We start from the raw sequence: 19273 nt of genomic DNA, 5'->3' as shown, positions 1-19273 counted from the left end.
CTTTCTAGAGGGGAAGCAGAGCCGGGTTAAGGGAAAACAGTATATAGCAGTAAAAGGCTGGACTAGCCCAAGAAGGGACCACCCACCAGCTCAGAGTCCTGGGAGAGGGTCCTGTGAAAAGCACCTCGACCTAAAGCTGAGTTTGTTCCCCTATTCCCCTTAGTGTCCTCAGCACCCTGCAATGACCCAGTACCAAAAGGATGGCCCAAAAGGACTTGTTGAATGGATCTCCGTGGCGCAGAACAGTGCCTCCTGGATGCCTGCCCCACCCCCTTGGGGCCTGACCTGCTACAAGCATGCCGCCCTCGTGGGAACCAGATCTCTCTCTCCCAATCCCAGGGCTGGGAGGGGGTCACAGACTGTGGAAACATATCTCCAGGTGGGTGTTGAAGCGACTCAGTTTCCCAGCACCCAAGACCTTGAGGAGAAGCTGAGGTGCAGTGGTCCTGAGAGGAGAGGAGGAAATCCGGAGGTTGAGTCACTCACCACGCTCTGTACAAACGCCCCTTGTGCAATTTCTTCCCCCCCGGGCTGAAAGGAAGATGCTGGATTCTCCTGGCTCCCAGAGACCCGCACCACCCCCCCTCCAGCTCCAACTCAGGCACCAACCAGGTTGGGGGAAAAACAGTGAGAAAAGGAAGAGTCACAGATGGGAGGTCGGGTTGTGGAACACCTGGTTGAGCGCACATGTTACAATGCCCAAGGACCCAGGTTCGAGCCCCTGGTCCCCACTTGCAGAGGGAAAGCTTCATGAGTGGTGAAGCAGGGCTGCAGGTGTCTCTCTGTCTCTCTCCCACTCTATCACCCCCTTCCTTTCCTCTTAATTTATGGCTGTTTCTATCCAATAAATAAATAAAGATGATAATAATAATAAAAAAGTCAGGAGTTGGGCGGTAGTGCAGCAGGTTAAGCGCATGTGGTGCAAAGTGCAAGGACCACTTAGGATCCCAGTTCAAGCCCGCTGGTTCCCCACCTGCAGGGGAGTCGCTTCACAGGTGGTGAAACAGGTCTGCAGGTGTCTCTCTGTCTCTCTTCCTCTCTATCTCCCCCTTCTCTCTCAATTTCTCTCTGTCTCTATCCAATAACATAAATAAAGTACAAATTTAAAAAAAAGTCACAGATGGAGTTCAGTGGGCCAAGCACATTCTCACAAGGAGAGGATATCTACCACTTAAAAAACAGACAAACAGGGAGTCAGACAGTAGTGCAGCGGGTTAAGCTTAGGTGGTGCAAAGCACAAGGATCGGTGTAAGAATCCCAGTTCTACAGGGGAGTCGTTTCACAGGCAGTGAAGCAGGTCTGCAGGTGTCTTTCTATCCCCCTCTCTGTCTTCCTCTCCTCTCTCCATTTCTCTCTGTCCTATCTAACAACAACGATATCAATAATAACTACAACAATAAAACTACAAGGGAAACAAAAGGGATTAAATAAATAAATATTAAAAGAAATCTTCTTAAAAAGCCAAGGGAGTTGGGTGGTAGCACAGCGGGTTAAGCGCACGTGGCACAAAGCGCAAGGACTGCTGTAAGGATCCTGGTTTGAGCCCCCGGCTCCCCACCTGCAGGGGAGTCGCTTCACAATTGGTGAAGCAGGTCTGCAGCTGTCTGTCTTTCTCTCTCCCTCTCTGTCTTCCCCTCCTCTCTCCATTTCTCTCTGTCCTATCTAACAATGACGACATCAATAACTACAACAACAATAAAAAACAACAAGGGCAACAAAAGGGGAAAAAAACCCAGACAAATGAAAGTACAAACAGACCTTAAATGGAGTGGCTTATATCAAATCTCATGAAGGTGTGGACAAAGCACTGGATTCTAAGGCATGAGGTCCTAAGTTCAGTGTCCTAAGTTCCCAGTGTCACATGTGCCAAGGTGACACTCTGGTTCTCTGTCCTTCTCTCCCTCATTAATTATTAAATAAATAAATTTTTAGATTAAGCAGTCTGGGCCAGGAAGGTGGATCAGTGGTAAGGCAACTGTCCCATATGCTTGAGACCCTGGGTTTGATCTCAGAAATATATATATATATATATATATATATATATATATAAATTAACCAGGGGGCTGTGTTAGGGTCTAGGTTTAAACTCCTGGATCCCTTCTGGGGGTTAGGGGGGAAGCTTCATGAGTGGTGGAGCAGTGCTGCAAATGTCTCTCTCCCTCTTTATCTCCCCCTTCCCTCTAACTTTCTCTTTGTCCTATCAAGTTAAAAAAAAAAAAAAAGAAAAAAGAAAAGGAAAAGAAAAAGGAGAGAAAAGAAAAAAGGAAAAATGGCTGCTGGGAGCAGTGGATTCATCATGCAGGTTCTTGAGCCGCAGCTGTAAGTCTGGCAAACACACAGACCCCAAATTCCTCGGTCAGAGCTAGTGAACCTACTTGGATGGTAAGAATCACTCAAGCTTCCCTTATGGAAGGTGTTTTGTTTCTTTGGCTATTGATACTTCCCCACGGTCTTTCTGACTAGAAAAGCCTCAGTTACAAGGGCTAAGCAGTGCCGGCGGCTCAGCAGGTGAAGCACACACTTTACGGTCTCAGGGCGGCTCAGCAGGTGAAGCACACACTTTACGGTCTCAGGGCGGCTCAGCAGGTGAAGCACACACTTTACGGTCTCAGGGCGGCTCAGCAGGTGAAGCACACACTTTACGGTCTCAGGGTTCTGGAGCACCAGAGGGGCTCTGTGGATAGTGGCGTGTAGCTTCGATGTCTGTCTCTTCCTTTGTCTTTCTCTCTGCCTTTCTCTAAGGCAGTATAGAGAGCGATCATCTGTGATCATCTGTGCTCCAGCACGTGAGCATTTTGTTGTTGTTGTTGTTTGCCTCCACAGTTAATACTGGGGCCTGGTGATTGCACCATGAATCCACTGCTCCTGGAGGCCACCCTTTTTTTTTTCCCCTCCAGGGTTATTGCCGGGGCTCAGTGCCTGCACCACCAATCCACTGCTCCTGGAGGCCATTTATTTCCCCTTTGTTGCATATATATATATATATATATATATATATATATATATATAGTTGTTGTAGTTATTATCATTGTTATTGATGTTGTTGTTGGATAGGACAGAAAGAAATGGAGAGAGGAGGGGAAGACAGAGAAGGGGAGAGAAAGAAAGACACCTACAGACCTGCTTCACCACCTGTGAAGCAACTCCCCTAGAGGTAAGGAGCCTGGGGCTCAAACCAGGATCCTTACGGCTGTCCTTAAGCTTTGTGCCACATGTGCTTAACCCACTGCGCTACCACCCAATCCCCCACTTTTTTCCCCTTTTGTTGCCCTTGTTGTCCCATCTCTGTTGTGTTTATCATTATTGTTGCTATTGATGTCATTGCTGTTGGACAGGACAGAGAGAAATGGAGAGAGGAGGGGAAGACAGAGAGGAGGAGAGAAAGATAGACACCTGTAGACCTGCTTAACTGCCAGTGAAGTGACCCCCTGAAGGTGGGGAGCTGGAGGCTCAAAACGGGATCTTCACATCTGGTCCTTGCGCTTTGCTCCACGTGCGGTTAACCTGCTGTGCTACCGCCCAGCCCCTAACACTCAAGCCATTTTGTAGTCTCTTTCTACTTGCCAAATGGGATGCTATCTAATTCAGAAATCATTTAATAAAGTTCATTTGACCTTGATAATGAACTCAGTTGCATTTTTACTATTTACCCCCCTTTAGGAAGGTTCCAATCTGTCTGTCCTCTTCCCCAAACCCAGGGCAGGGACTCTGGAGCACAGATGTAAGGGGGTGGCACCTGAGTGACTGAGAGTGCTGAGTGCCAGGTGAGGCAGGAGGGGTGCACAGGACACCTGGGCTTCCAGGAAGGCTCTGATGCTGTGAAGTGGAGTTAGGAGGGCGAGAAAGCGAGCACTGGGAGTATCCGGCTCCTTAACACTCTCTTCCTCAGACAGGCATCCCTTGGCAGCCTCGATGGTGATGCAGTGGGTAAAGCACTGGACTCTCAGGCATGAGGTCCCAGGTCTGAGCCCTAGTATTGCATGTGCCAGAATGATTCTCTCGTGTCCTCTCTCTCTCTCTCTCATTGATAAACAAATAAATAGGTCTGGGAACATTGCATGATGGAATTGTAAAAAAAAAAAAAAAAAAGAAAACAACAAAACTTTCATGCCCGAGCCTCTGGAGTTTCAGATGTAATACTCACCACCACCATAATAAAATAAAATAAAATAAAATTGAACTACTGATCTCCCATAAGCTACCACTAAGAAAGGCGGTGTTAAATACCAAGGGATGGAGATACATATATATATATATTTTTTTACCAAAGCACTGCTCAGCTCTGGCTTATGGTGGTGCTGAAGACTGAACAATGGACCTTGGAGCCTCAGGCATGAAAGACTTTTGCATAACCATTATGTTGTCTTTTCAACTCAATTACTATTATTATTATTATTACTACTACTACTACTAGTTTATATACAGAGAGGCAGAGGGAGAGAGCATGAAGGGCCACAGCACCAAAGTTTCCTTCAGTGTGGTAGGGGCCGGGCTCAAACCTGGGTCACACACGTGGCAAAGCAGTCCACTATCCAAGCGATTATGTGACTCAGAGACCAGTCCTTATCGTGCCCCACGTCTCCATCCACTGGCAGTGCCTGACAGATGATTGAGGGGTTTGTGCCCCTTTGGTACAGTGTGTGAGCACAGGGCAGAGAGGTGGTGTCTGCATCACTGGGCTGGTGTCCTAGGGCACAGAGACTGGCTGAGTGTCCACAGTCCACCAGCTTCTTTCTCAAGGTCTCCTCCAGCACCTCCTGAGCTCGATCTGTAATTTCCCAGAGCTCGTTCTGGCCCTGCCTCTCACCCATTGCGTGACCTGGCTGCCTTCCCTTCTCTGAGACCTGAGCTTCCTCACCTGCAGAAGGAGAAGTTCACATAAGTGCGGGAAGGGTGGAGTGGAAGCGTCACACGCCTGCCCACTCACCCTGAGCTGACTGTGCTTATCTGAAACTCCCCCGCAGTGTGGGGTGGGAGCTACGCGCCTCCTGTGCTGCGGACGAAACCAGGGCAAAGAGAGGGGTAAGGGGTCCAAGGTCAAACAGGAACTAAACAGTACAGATTCTCAGGCCAGTAAGATAGCTCACTTGACAACTGTGCTGCTTCGTCATGGTCATGACCCTGATTCGAGCCCAGCCCCCCAGCACAATGGAGGAAGCTTCAGTGCTGTGGTATCTTTTCCTCTCATCTGTCTCTGAAAAGTGAGCTTGGAGCCGTGACAGCCAGTAATTAAATGAGAAATGAATGAATAAAGAAAGAAAGAACTGACAGCCTTCTAGGACCAATTTTAGTGCACTGACTAAACAAGTCTCAAAGCAGTGCACTCAGACCCTCTTCCTCCTCCTTTCTTAACCATAGAGACAGGAAGAAATTGAAAGGAAAGGGGGAGATAGAGAAAAAGACACCTGCAGCCTTCCCTGCTAGACCCCTGCAAGTGGAGACAGGGGGCTTGAACCTGGGTCCTTGTGCACACTCTACCTGGTGCACCACCACCCAGCCTCACATTTTTCTTTAGGGAATCCAGTTCTCAGGGCGTGGGTACCAAGGTGGAGGGGGTACAGAGCGCATTGGGGGAATCGTCTGATGGCGGAGGCTGTAGGACTAGGAAGAAGGGCTCTCACGATAAGGTACCACATACGTTCCCTTGGCCACCTGGCTCTGGAGCTCCTAGGCCTTGCTTCCAGATGACTGGACCTCCAGGTAGGGCAGAGCAGAGTGCAGAGTCACAAATTGGGTAGGAGGGATGGGTTGGTCCTGGGATCCTCCTATGAGCCCCAGAGCTGGGCTGCATGGGTGTCCTGAAGCCTCTCCAGCTCCCACATGGGCGGAGGTGACTGGAAAGGTGCCTGCAGGCTCCAGAAGGCCAGAGAAGGCCTGGAGGGAGGAAGGAGAAGAGGGGAGGACAGACATACAGGGAGGGCTGGGAGGAGGCTGTAGGCAGTGTGTATTCCGAATATTCTGGCATATTTGAGGTAGGCAGCTCCAGCCATATGCATGCCCTGCTCTTGGAACTGGGGGCTCCATCACACACACACACACACACCCCTAGGTTCTGTGTACACACACACTGACACACAGAATACACACACTACACTCAGGTTACATGTACACACACCGACACACACACTAACACCCAGGCTCCGTACACACACACACACACACACACACACACAGGCTCTGCGCCTGCGCACATGCACAGGCATCCAGGCTCTGTGTACACACACACACACACACACACACACACACACACAGGCTCTGCGCCTGCGCACATGCACAGGCATCCAGGCTCTGTGCACACACACACACACACACACACACACACACACACACACACGCCTCTAGGCTCTTGTATACACAGATAAACACAGACACACGAGGCTACACATACACACACACACACACCCCTCCAGGCTCTGTGCATACACACACACGCACACGCACACGCATCCCGTCGCTGTGTACAGCCCCAGCACTGAGGCACCGTGCAATTTTATTCAGCCACAGAAGCATCCACCCGCTGTCCTCTGTCCGCAGTCCGTGTGTCCCGAGGCCCTGGCGGGTGAGCCCCCCACGCCCGCCCCGCGCTCCCATGCGCCCTGGGGCTCAGCTGCAGCCACCCACGCCCTTGATGAGGCTGGCGGCCTCGGGGATCTGGCGGAAGAGGTTGCGGAGGGTGTCGAGCTCTTGGGTGAGCTGCTCCACGCGGCTGCGCAGCCGCTCGTTCTCCGCCATGTACTCCAGCACCTTCTGCTGCGTCTCCAGGATGCGGCGCTTGGCCTTGTCCCGGCTCTTGCGTACCGCGATGTTGTTGCGTTCCCGCCGCAGCCGGTACTCCAGGCTGTCCTTGTTCACCGCCTTCTTGCCCTTGTGCGAGCCGCCCGCCGGCGACGGCGCCTTGAGGAGGGGGCTGCAGGGGGGCGCCGCGGCCGCCAGCGGGGCCTGGGGAGGCACGGGGGCAGGTGAGGCCGGGGAGACAACACAGCGGTTATGCAACAGACTTCCGTGCCTGAGGCTGCGAGCGCCCGGGTTAGGTTCCCAGCGCCACCATAAGCCAGAGCCCAGCGGAGCTCTGGTTAGAAGAGATTATTAGAGAATTTGGGGGCTGGGCGGTGGTGCATTACATATGCATTACAAAGCACAAGGATCCGGGTTCGAGCCCCCGATCCGATCCTCACCTGCAGGGGAGATGCTTCCCAAGCAAGAAAGCGTTGCTGCAGGTGTCTTTCTCTCTCCCTTCCTCCGCTACCCCACCCCACCCCCAGCTCTTTTCTTTTTCTTTTTCTTTTTAACTTTTGTTAGAGCACTGCTCAGCTCTGCCTTATGGTAGTGGTGGAGATTGAGCCTGGAGCCTCAGGCTTGAAAGTGTTTGCATAACCATCATCCTATTTCTCTTGTCCTTCCTCCCCACTCTCAAGTTCTCTCTGTCAAATAAGAAAATGAATGATAAACAAGTAATAGCAAAATAGTTTTTGTTTTAAAAAGGGGCTATGGAATCAGGGGCCCCTCCTGGATCCCAGGTCAGAACTGCCTCCTCTCACCCCACACCTGCCGCATGCACACGGCCCTCTACTCCAGTCCAAACTCCCTCTCCTGTCCCCACACTCTCTGAGGACCCTGCCCGCTCTGTCTACTCCCTAGTCCTATGGCAGAAGGATGTAGAAGCAGCTATGAGGAAATAGAGGAGGTGGCAGAGAAGCTGGCAGGGCACTGAGGGCAGGGTGGCTCCTTGGGCTCAGGTACTGTAGGGAAATTGGGAGAAGAGGGAGAGAGAGAAACAGAGAGAGAGAGAGAGAGAAGAGAGAGAGAGAAAGGAAGGGGCAGAGAGAGAGAGAGTGAGAGAGAAAGCCAGGGAGAGGCTTAGGTTGGGAGTGAATTCACAGACAAGCATGGGGCACTGTGGTGGGGGGGTTGCACAGAGGGCTGGGGCTAAGTCAGATCCCCAGACCCGTCAGCTGGGTTCAACTCACTATCCACACAGGCCTTTGTCCAGCCCCTGCATGGCTCAGCTCTGGCTGGTGGTGGTGCCAGCAACTGAGCCTGGGAGCTTCAAGTGTGAAGATCTGCTGTGTCTCTCTCTGCTGGGCTGTCTCCCCAGGCCCTCGGCTTGCCCCATTCTTACCTTGAGGACGCGCAGGGGCTGGCTAGGTGTGCCTAGGGTGGGTGGCAGGTGCATGGCTGTCTGCCCGCAGTGTGCCACCTGGTACTGCAAAGGATTGTAGGCGCCACGGGCAGGCCCCCGGCCCCCCTCAGGCCCCCGGGGCTCCTCCTTCACAGCCACCGCCCTGGGGTCGTAGCTGCCCGGGCTGCTGTAGATGCCAGGCCCCAGTGCCTTCCTGTCAGGGCCGAAGGTGTGAGGCGGGTAGGTGAAGGGCCGAGGATCTGGAGGCAGGTAGTGGGGGAAGGCGGGTGTCCCGGGGCCCTTAAGGCCGCGTGTTTCTGCCGTTGGCTTCACAGCGAAGAGGTCTGAGAGCAGCTGCTCCTCCCCGGACTCGATGTAGGCCGACAGGTCTATGGAGGCCTCATGCTCACACATGTCCCCCAGCTCCCCAGGCCCCACACGGCCCCCCACGAACTCCAGTGGCTGCTGGCCCGGCCGGGGCTCACACTCGTAGTAGGTCCCGTGGGACATGGCTGTCCCGCCCCCCTCAGCTCCCCGCCCCTGTGCCTGGCTTGCGGGGCGCCCCTCGGGATGCTGCGTGCCCTCCCTCGGCCACTCCCTGCCTTGGTCTGCCTCCCTGGGCGTCTCTGTCACCCACTCCTGGGCGCCTCTCTCCTCCCTCCTCCGCCGTTTCCTTTTCCTTCCTCTGCAGCCAATGCCTCTTTTCTCTTCCCTTTTTCCCCCCTCTCTCCTGGGGTGATTTGGGGAGGGGCAGGGTGCACCCAAGAGAGGGATGTGGGCCTTGAGAAATGGGGTTCTGGGCTTAGTTGGTAGTTGGGGACACTCTGGGTCCAGGGTCCAGGCTGAGGTTCTGTGATGCCCAGTAGCTGAAACTTCTGGGAGTGCTTGCCTCTCTCCACATCGACAGCCAGAGTCAGGGGGCTTCAATAGCCACTACCCTCAGCTCTGTGCAGAATGAGGTACCAAGTCACAGTGAAGTGGGGGAGACCTCCTGCAGCACTGACCCCCAGGCTGGTATGAGCTCCTCCCTGCACAGTGCGGGCCTCCACCTCCCCCCAGAGGCCGCACCTCCCTGGGCATTCTTTAGGGAGCTGGCCAGGATGAGTGAGGGCTGGACAGCAGCGCTAGGCTCTGGGAACAGGACACACGGCAGGGGGTGGCGTTGGGGTCCTGTGCTGGGGACCAGAGCAGCTAAGATTTTGCACGAGTTCTGTGCATGAGCCCAGTCCCCCTCTATTTCCAGACCTGGCTTATTCTAGCAGGTGGGCAGAGTCCCTGACTGCCGGGCTTGGCTGGCATGGTGGGCTCTGTGCACCAGGCCAGGCAGGTTGCAGGCCCAGGAGCTGACAGCTGCCCTCCTCCTTTGGCCCCAGCATCTTCCTCCAAGGGTTTGAACTTCGCAGCCACAGGCTGGCTCTCTGCCGCACTTCCGGTGCTGTGCAGTGCTCCGCCCGGGCCCCAGTGTGGTGTGCTGACTTTCCTTCTGCACGGCCGCTCTCTGACCTCTGTGCTGGTCTCCTGCCTTGACTTCCTCTTGTGAGGCTTCTCTTTTGTCTTCTTGGGGTTCTGTCTCAGGGTCTCCAGCAGAAGCCCAGGGTTCCTTTCTGCAATTTAGGGCTCATTCAGGGAGATGGAAAGGACACAGAGAGACAGGTCTCTGGCTCTTTCATCACCAGCAAATGGTGAGGGTGTCACATGGAGACTAGGGCTTGTTCGCTGAGCGCTCCAAAGGCCAAGCCGCAGAGGGGCAGGTGCAGAGGCCACACATGGCATGGGAGGCTGAAGCAAAGCAAGCACTGTGGGCAAGAGCACATGTGGGCCAGCACTAGACTTGCTTGCTGGGGCTCCCAGTTCCCTCTCTAGTGCCTGCACAGTATTCTGTTTCTCTACTCTCCCTATCTCTCTCCCTCTCCCTCTTCTCTCAATTTCTCTCTTCTATCAGAAAGAAAAAAAAAAAAGGGAGTAGGGTAGGTGGGAGAAATGAAATGGCAGCCGGGAGCATTGGATTCCTAGTGCAGGTACCTAGCTTCAGTGGTGGTACTGTTGGGAGGAAGTGCCACCAAGAGTGGTGGGGTCATTGTGTCACTCTGGTGGCAAGTTAAATAACCAGAAAGTTATTGAGGACCAAGCAGTAGTGCACTGGGTTGACACATAATACAAAGCGCAAGGACCAGCGCAAGGAACCTGGCTCGAGCCCCTGGCTCCCCACCTGCAGGGGAGGGGTCACTTCACAGGTGCAGGTGTCTCTGTCTCTCCCCTCCTCTGTCTTCCCCCTCCTCTATCAATTGTTCTCTGTTCTATACTATTAAAAAAATGGCCTCCAGGAGCAATGGATTAGTAGTGCCAGCACCAAGCCCCAGCAATAACTTTGGAGAAAAGAAAGAAAGAAAGAAAGAAAGAAAGTCATTTAAAAAATAATAAAGGATGGCAATGTAGACAGTCTCGCCTACAGGATAGGCAAATTATCTCTTTCAGAATCAGCCCACTTTCTCCCCCTATCCCTCTCATCTCAGGAGTTTCCTGTGCAACACCCATGACCCAGGGTGGGAAGATCTGCATGCCTGCTGGAAACAAAACTCAGGATCCACCCTGGCAGACTTCTTCCCATTTCCAAGCCACCTGTGGCAAACTATAGCACCCAAGCTGAGTCACCTCAGTTTGGGGTAGTGCCTCTACTAGCCACTAGGTGGCAATATTTTTCCAAATGCCAGGGGGTGGGGGTGAGGGGGTGTGGTCAGGAATCAGTGGTCAGCAGAGGGCAGCCTCCCTCAGCCCTGGCACAGATCTGGGCCATCCGGAAGGAAGAAGAGAGCATGTGGCTGGGAAGGGGCATTTACTGGGAGAGTGGGCAGGCGAGCTGCCTGGGCCAGGCCTTGTCTGAAGATTGGGGGGAATTCTATGGCTGCCCTGACTTGAAAACAATGATAGTTGGGTGATTTTCCAATACTTGAAACATATCATATCTGCCTGCCTTCCTTCCTTCCTTCCTTCCTTCCTTCCTTCCTTCCTTCCTTCCTTCCCTTCCTTCCCCCATCCCTTCTTTCTCTCTCTCTTTTCAAAGTGTTAAGTTTTAAATTTTATTAATTTATTTTTATCTTATTTATTTATTTATTTTTATTTAAAATAAACCATAGGATAAAAGGGGTACAGCTTCACACAATTCCCACCACCAGATCTCCATATACCAATCCCCTCCCCTGATAGCTTTCCTATTCTTTATCCCTCTGGGAGTATGGACCCAAGACCATTGTGGGATGCAGAAGGTGGAAGGTCTGGCTTCTGTAATTGCTTCCCCACTGAACATGGGTGTTGACAGGTTGATCCATACTCCCAACCTGTCTCTCTCTTTCCCTAGTGGGGAAGGGCTCTGGGGAAGCAGAGCTCCAGGACACATTGGTGGGGTTGTCTGTCCAGGGAACTCTGGTTGGCATCCTGCTAGCATCTGGAACCTGGTGGCTGAAAAGAGAGTTAACATACAAAGCCAAACAAACTGTTGGACAATTATGGACCTAAAGGCTGGAGTAGTGCAGGTGAAGCATTGGGGGGGGGTCCTCCATTTTGTCAATAGCTAGTAGGCATATTTTAGTTATATTTCAAAGGGCCTCTAGCTATACTAGTGGTTTTTTTGTTTGTTTTTTTACCTGAGCCTGAAATCTGATATGCAGGTGGATCCTAATTATTGTCTGGGGAGATGATATCTTGGCTGGGAAAAGGACCAGAAAGCTGGATCAGGGAAGAGAGTAGCTCCCTCATATGGGAAAGGGGTATAAATATTACTGTAAACCCCATCGATTTGATGTGATCTGGAGCCCATAATTAGCTTAGGAGCCTGTGTGATCTCTACCTTACTTTGTTTTTATCATTGTCATGGCATCATCACTTCAGGCTGACTTTTTCAGGTACAAAGAGAGACAGAGATACCACAGCACAGAAGCATCCTTCAATGTGGCTGAACTAGAACTGGGTTGTACACATGGCAAAGAAGGAGCACTAGCCAACTGAACTATTTTATTGTCTTGTTATTCCCAGCTTTTGAGTTTTTTGGTTTTTTTTTTTTTGGGGGGCGTTGGTATGCCTAAGTGGCTTTTATTTCAGAAGGTAATATTTTGTTTAAAGTACAATAGTTCAGTTGAGAATTCTGGTCCCTTTATCATTAGTATAGAAAGTCAAAGGGCCGGGAGTCGGGCAGTAGCGCAGCGGGTTAAGCACAGGCGGCACAAAGCGCAAGGACTGGCCCCTGGCTTCCCACCTGCAGGAGGGTCGCTTCACAGGTGATGAAGCAGGTCTGCAGGTGTCTGTCTTTCTCTCCCCTTCTCTGTCTTCCCCTCCTCTCTCCATTTCTCTCTGTACTATCCAACAACGACATAAATAACTACAATAAAACAACAAGGGCAACAAAAGGGAATAAATAAATATTAAAAAAAAAAAGTCAAAGGGCCAGGCAGTGGTACACCTGGTTAAGTGCACACATTACAGTGTGCAAGGTCCCGGATTCAAGCCACTGGTCCCCACCTGCAGGGGGGAAGCCTCACGAGTGGTGAAGTAGGGTTGTCTCTCTCATTCTCTATCTCCCCTTCCCTCTTGATTTCTGGCTGTCTCTATCCAATAAATAAATAAATAAATAAATATAATTAAAAAAAAAAAAAAGAAAGCCAGTGGTTCATAATTGGGAGGGGCCACTGAAATGACTTTCCATTAAATGCATTGAGGGAATCCCTTTGAGTTTGAACCAATCTAAAGACCGAACAGAATTGTCCCCATGCTACACTACCCAGGTGGCTCACATCCGTGGGTTTCACAGGGAAACTGGTGTCATCAGCATCACTTGGAGGCTGAGGGGACAGAAGGGGAAATGTCATGCAGGCAGCCTGTACCTTGTGTCTAAGGCCATAATTGTCACGACTGCCCACCAAGGGAGTCGCTTTGCATGTTCCCAAGGTTAATGCACACATGTCCTGATCCCTATATAGTTTTATGATTTTTTATGGTGTCATCTATCACCTTTTAGATAATTGTCTCCAATTAACTCCTTTCATTTACTCAAATGTGTTTCTTTCTTTCTTTTTTTTATTATCTTTTTAAAATTTTTTTTATTTTATTTATTTTATTTATTCCCTTTTGTTGCCCTTGTTGTTTTTTATTGTTGTAGTTATTATTGTTGTTGTTGTTGGATAGGACAGAGAGAAATGGAGAGAGGAGGGGAAGACAGAGAGGAGGAGAGAAAGATAGACACCTGCAGACCTGCTTCACCACCTGTGAAGCGACTCCCCTGCAGGTGGGGAGCCGGGGGCTCAAACTGGGATCCTTACCGGTCCTTGCACTTTGGCCACCTGCACTTAACCTGCTGTGCTACTGCCAGACTCCCCCCTAAACTGGTTTTTGTTTGTTTGTTTTTTTAATTAATTTATTTATTTTCCCTTTTGTTGCCTTTGTTTTTTTATTGTTGTAGCTATTATTGTTGTTGTTATTGATGTCATCATTGTTGGATAAGACAGAGAGAAATGGAGAGAGGAGGGGAAGACAGAGAGGGGGAGAGAAAGACACCTGCAGACCTGCTTCACCGCCTGTGAAGCGACTCCCCTGCAGGTGGGGAGCCGGGGTTCGAACCGGGATCCTTATGCCGGTCCTTGTGCTTTGCGCCACCTGTGCTTAACCCGCTGCGCTACAGCCCGACTCCCCCCTTTCTTTCTTTTTTTGACCACAACACTGCTTAGCTCTGGCTTATGGTGGTGTGGGGGATTGAACCTGGACTTCTAAGCCTCAGGCATGACAGCCTCTTTCCATAACCTTTATGCTATCTACCCCTACCCCTCAAATGTGTTTCAATGGGAAGTTCTCTTTATTTTATTTGTTTGTTTGTTTGTTTGTTTTTGCCTCCAAGTTTATTGCTGGGGCTCGGTGCCTGCACTAGGAATCCACTGCTCCTGGAGGTCATTTTTTCCATTTTGTTGCCACTGTTGTCATTGTTGGATAGGACAGAGAGAAACTGAGAGAGGAGGGGAAGACAAGACAGGGGGAGAGAAAGACACCTGCAGACCTGCTTCACCGCTTGTGAAGTGACCCCCCTGCAGGTGGGGAGCCGGGGGCTCGAACTGGGTTCTTACATGGGTTCTTGCTCCTCGTGTCATGTGTGCTTAACCTGCTGTGTTACCACCTGGCCGCCAAAGGAAGTTCTTTAACACTACTTTCATGGAAAACTAGCATAAATATAGGGTTACTGGAAAAGTCATTACATACTTTTCTATGTCTCTCTTTCTTTCTTATTTTATGTATTTGTTCCCTTTTGTTTCATTTGTTTTATTGTAGTTATTGTTGTTATTGATGTTGTTGTTGTTGGATAGGACAGAGAGAAATGGAGAGAGGAGGGGAAGATAGAGAGGGGGAGAGAAAGAGAGACACCTGAAGACCTACTTCTCCACTTATGAAGCAACTCCCCTGCAGGTGGGGAGCCAGGGGCTCGAACTGGGATTCTTATGCCAGTCCTTGCGCTTTGTGCCATGTGCGATTAACCCGCTGCGCTACCGCCTGACTCCCTTCTTTCTTAGCTTCTAGTTATGTTTTTCACCACTCCTATCACCAAAGGTCTGTGTCCCCATCCCCAGAGATAACTTCTATAGTTCTCCCACAGTCTTGAAAATAGGTGGATATTTTGTTTTTACACATTTGTATACTCAGTTGGTCCTCACCTCCTTCCTTGTTCACTAAGCATCATCTTTTCCAATTCCATCTCAAAGGAGACAACATTACCCCTGTTTACTGTCACATAATACTCTGTTGAGTATATGTCCTATGACTTTTTTATCTGGTCATCTGTCAAAGGGCATATTGGTTGTTTCTGAAACACATATTCCCTCCCACTTTTTTTGACAACACTAGGGCTTGGGGGGGTGTCACTGCTGAACAACTTTTTAAAAAAATCTTAATTTATTTATTGGATAGAGACAGCCAGAAATCAAGAGGGAAGAGGTGTTAGGGAGAGTGAGAGAGAGACCCCTGCAACACTGCTTTACCACTTGCAAAGATTTCCCCCTGCAGTGGGAGCCAGGGGCTCGAACCTGGGTCTTTATGAATTGTAGCATGTGTGTTCAACCAGGTTCAACTACCTGACCCCCTGAACAACTTTTTAACTCTCTCTCTCTTTTTACCAGAGCACTGCTCAGCTCTGGTTTATGGTGGGGTAGGGGGTTGAACCTGGGACTTTGGAACCTCAGGCCTGAAAGTCTCTTTGCATACCCATTCTGCCATCTACCCCTGCCCTTTTAAAAACTCTTTTTATTTGAGATGTATACACACACACACACAGAGGGAGAGTCACCAGAGCTTCCCTTGGTGCTGGACCTCCCATGTGGTGCTAGGGTTTGAACCTGGCCCTAGTGTGTGGCAAGGCACCCTGCCCAGTGAGCTGGCTTCCGGCTACCTGCTCTTTCTTCTTAAAGAATGAGGAAAGTGGCTGGAAGGCTGGGCTGCCTAAGGTCATCCAAGACTGCCCATCACAGGTCCTGGGGGAGAGTTCAGTGGCTTCCTCTCACAACCACAGGAATAAGAGCTAGAGGCTGGGTGAGCCAGGTGACTCAGAGAGCCCTCTGCCCTCAGCCAGCCCCCTGCCGGGGGAGGACAGTGTGTTAGTCATTCGTGAGCTGGGTGCTGGAGGAAGCAGGAAGGGTGCAAATAGAGCAGGCAGGAAATGAGAACGACCTCTGGGAGATAAGGGATGGGCCTTCCAGGCTGCTCTCTGACATCAGTGTCTCCCAGTAACAGTGGTCGAGTCAGGAGGGGTGGGTAGGGAAGTGCCAGTCCAGGGTGGGCAGGCTGGGAGCTCCCCCAGGCTGTTGAGAAACAGTGGGGGCAGGCACTGGCCACGTATTACTAAGCACAAGGACTTGGGTTTGAGTCCCCACTCCCCACCTGCATGGGGGACGCTGATGTCTATCTTTCTCGCTCCCTATCTCCCCATCCCCTCTCAATTTCCCTCTGTCCTAGCTAATGAAATAAGAAAAAAAAAAAAAAAAAAAGGAAAACATGGCAGTCAGGAAGAGCAGTGGATTTGTAGTGCCGGCAGTAAGCCCCAGCGATAAACACTGGTGGCAATAATGAAAGAAAGAAAGAAAGAAAGAAAGAAAGAAAGAAAGAAAGAAAGAAAGAAAGAAAGAAAAGAAAGAATGAATGCATGAATGAGAGAAAGAAAAGAAGAAAAGAAGGAGGAAAGGAAGAAAGAAAGAAAGAAAGAAAGAAAGAAAGAAAGAAGGAGAGAAAGAAAGAGGAGAAAGAAAGAGTGGGAGGAGAGAGAGAGAGAAAAAGAGAGAGAAAAGAAGCATGAAGAAGTCCTTTAGGGTCAGCTCTGAGCCTGGGGTTTGGGAACAGCTGCCCAAACAATGCCTGAGGTCATCCCAGTCACTGAGTCACAGGCCTGGGACCCAACCCTCCCTTCTCACAGGGGGGCTGGGAGCACGGCCCTGGAGGAGCAGGGGGACAGAGACCCCACACCCACCCTTGTCACTGGGCAGCCCAGTGACCTTGGGCAGGTTACATAAGCTTCCTTGTGGCACGGTGGTAGTGATGCCGGCCTTGCTGAGCTGTTTGATTAATCTGGACTATGATTACTGCACATGGAAAACAGCCAGCCTGGGTAAACGTTCCCCTCCTCTGACCGCCCACTGCAGCCTGGAGTGCCGCCTCCATGGACAAGCATATCTGAGCACTCTGTGCCAGGCTCTGGGGCCCAGAGAGACTCTCTGGAGAGCCACTGCTGCCGAGAAATGCCATTCATACCACGTCCATTCCTTTGTTAAAGGTCTACATAGGAGCCGAGCAGCGGAGCGCATGTGACCATGCACAAGGACCCGGGTTCAAGCTGCCCTGTGGCCATAGAATCCTGTTCCTGGAAGGCAGGGTCAAGTGCACTCTTTGGCCCTCTTCAGCTCTGGTGACCACATGGCCTGAACCGAGGCTAAGAGCAACTAAGTTGACATCCGTTGAGGCCATGGAACCGATTATGTGAAGTGAAGCCTAGGCTGACGTGGACAACTCAGGAATGAATAACTTTGCTATTCCCACAGCATAAAGCAACATCTTTGGACACGGTGGTTTTAAAACAATCTGTTGTGACTGTGTTCATGGAAGAATGCTAAGGCAGCTATGATTTCAGTGACCTCCAGAAGGTACCCAACTTGCCCAAGGGTAGAGTTTCTGGAATTCCTAACATGTAGAATGCTTGACGGGTTTGACCCGGGTGAAGTCCAGGATTGAAAAATAAATTCACTGGGGCTGGGAAATAGCTCACTCAGTAGACCCCATGCCTTTTTCTAGACAGAGACAGAGAAGCAGAGAGAGTAGAAGACACCACAGCACTGAAGTTTCAGTGGAAGCAAGACTCAAATCTGACTCTGACTCTCACACACACACACACACACACACACACACACACACACACACACACACACACGGCAAAGCAGCACACAGGCCAAGGTTACTTCGCTGGTACGTGAGGCTCTGGCACCACATAGGAGCTCCATGGATAACAGTAGGAGGACATCATGGATGGTGGATGGTGCTGTAGCATCTGCATCTTTGTCTCTAAAATAAAATAAAAACATGAGGCCTGAGGGGCCTCTGAGTGTCACACATGCCTGAGTTCATTCCCAGATGCTATATTTTAAAAAATGTTTATTTATTCCCTTTTGTTGCCCTTATTGTTTTATTGTTATAGTTATTATTGTTGTTGTTATTGATGTTGTCATTGTTGGCTAGGACAGAGAGAAATGGAGAGAGGAGAGGAAGACAGAGAGGGGGAGAGAAAGATAGACACCTGCAGACCTGCTTCACTGCCTGTGAAGTGACTCCCCTGCAGGTGGAGAGCCGGGGGCTCGAACCGGGATCCTTACACCGGTCCCTGCACTTCGCACCACGTGCGCTTAACCCGCTGCGCTACTGCCTGACTCTCTAGATGCTGTATTTTTAAAAAGCCTGAAAGAAGACCGAGTTGTGGAGCCAGGTGGTGACACACCTGGTTAAGCACACACATTACAATGCACAAGGACCTGGGTTCAAAACCCTGGTTCCCACCCGCAGGAGGAAGGCTTCACGAGTGGTGAAGTAGGGCTGCAGGTGTCTCTCTGTCTCTTTTCTTCTCTACCTCCCCTTTCAATTTTTCTCTGTCTCAGCCCAATAATAAATATATAAAAACAAAAATATTTTTAAAGGAGCTAATAAAATATCAAAATGAGAGGTTAAAGAGAAATGGCTGTGAGGGCTGGGTGGTAGCACAGTGGGTTAAGTGTACATAGTGCAAAATGCAAGAAGTTGAGCCCCCAGCTCCCCACCTGTATTGGGGGTTGCTTCACAAGCAGTGAAGCAGGTCTGCAGGTGTCTGTCTTTCTCTCCCACTCGCTCCATTTCTCTCTGTCTTATCCAACAACAATAGCTATAACAACAATAACAATAACAACCATAACAGGGGCAACAAGATGGGAAAACTAGCCTCCAGGAGCAGTGGATTTGTAGTGCTGGCACCGAGCTCCAGCGATAACCCTGGAGGCAAAATAATGACCTCAATAACAACAGTAATAACTACTACAATAAAACAACAAGGACAACAAAAGGAAATAAAAAAAAGCTGGGTCCTGTAAGGTGGGCAAGACTTGGAGACAGGAGGCCGACCTTTGCCTTGAGCCTGGCCCCTGTCCAGTATAACTAACCCTCGCTCTTTAGGGAGGACAAACTTGGGCCTGAGGATTGAAGAACTCCTTGAGATTAGGCTTAATTTTTTTTTCCCTCCCCCTTCTAGATATGTTTGCTGGGTTAGGTGACGTGCCCAAGGACACACAGCTGCTCAGCGGCTGAGCCAGAACAAAACAGTCGTGCTGTCAGGGCCCAGCCTCCAGCTCAGTCCAGGACAGTGCAGTGCAGGAATGCTGGGCCCTTGCCAAGGTGGTGAGTGGCAACTGTGTCCTTACAGTGTCCCAGATGGTGAAGGGTGACGTCTGACCCCCCCCCCCATGTCTCCACCCCAGCTGTCAGCTGTTGGCTCCACAATGAAGCCGTTCCAGGACAGGAGGCTGGGAGGGCTGCCCCAAAGGAGGAGCAGAGACTCAGCGAATCCCCTCCACTTCCTCCAGCGAGAGGACCCAGAGCTCCAGGAGAAACAGCCACAGTCTT

At 50.7% G+C, this 19273-nt stretch overlaps 1 protein-coding gene across 1 annotated transcript; it reads right to left on the bottom strand.

Annotated features, from left to right (window-relative positions):
- Window positions 1–6473: 6473 nt before the first annotated feature.
- On the bottom strand, window positions 6474–8768 carry CEBPE (CCAAT enhancer binding protein epsilon). The gene is made up of 2 exons (XM_007536619.2): window positions 8120–8768; window positions 6474–6939 (listed from the first exon to the last, which is right to left on the bottom strand). Exons 1-2 carry the CDS (start codon window positions 8627–8629, stop codon window positions 6604–6606), a joined length of 846 nt encoding a protein of 281 aa, XP_007536681.1. The 5' UTR covers window positions 8630–8768; the 3' UTR covers window positions 6474–6603.
- Window positions 8769–19273: the final 10505 nt, after the last annotated feature.

This window comes from Erinaceus europaeus, chromosome 16 (assembly GCF_950295315.1).
Source record: "Erinaceus europaeus chromosome 16, mEriEur2.1, whole genome shotgun sequence".
Taxonomy (NCBI): domain Eukaryota; kingdom Metazoa; phylum Chordata; class Mammalia; order Eulipotyphla; family Erinaceidae; genus Erinaceus; species Erinaceus europaeus.
Note: the sequence above shows the minus strand (reverse complement) of the source record. Positions and strands in the feature narration are given on the sequence as shown.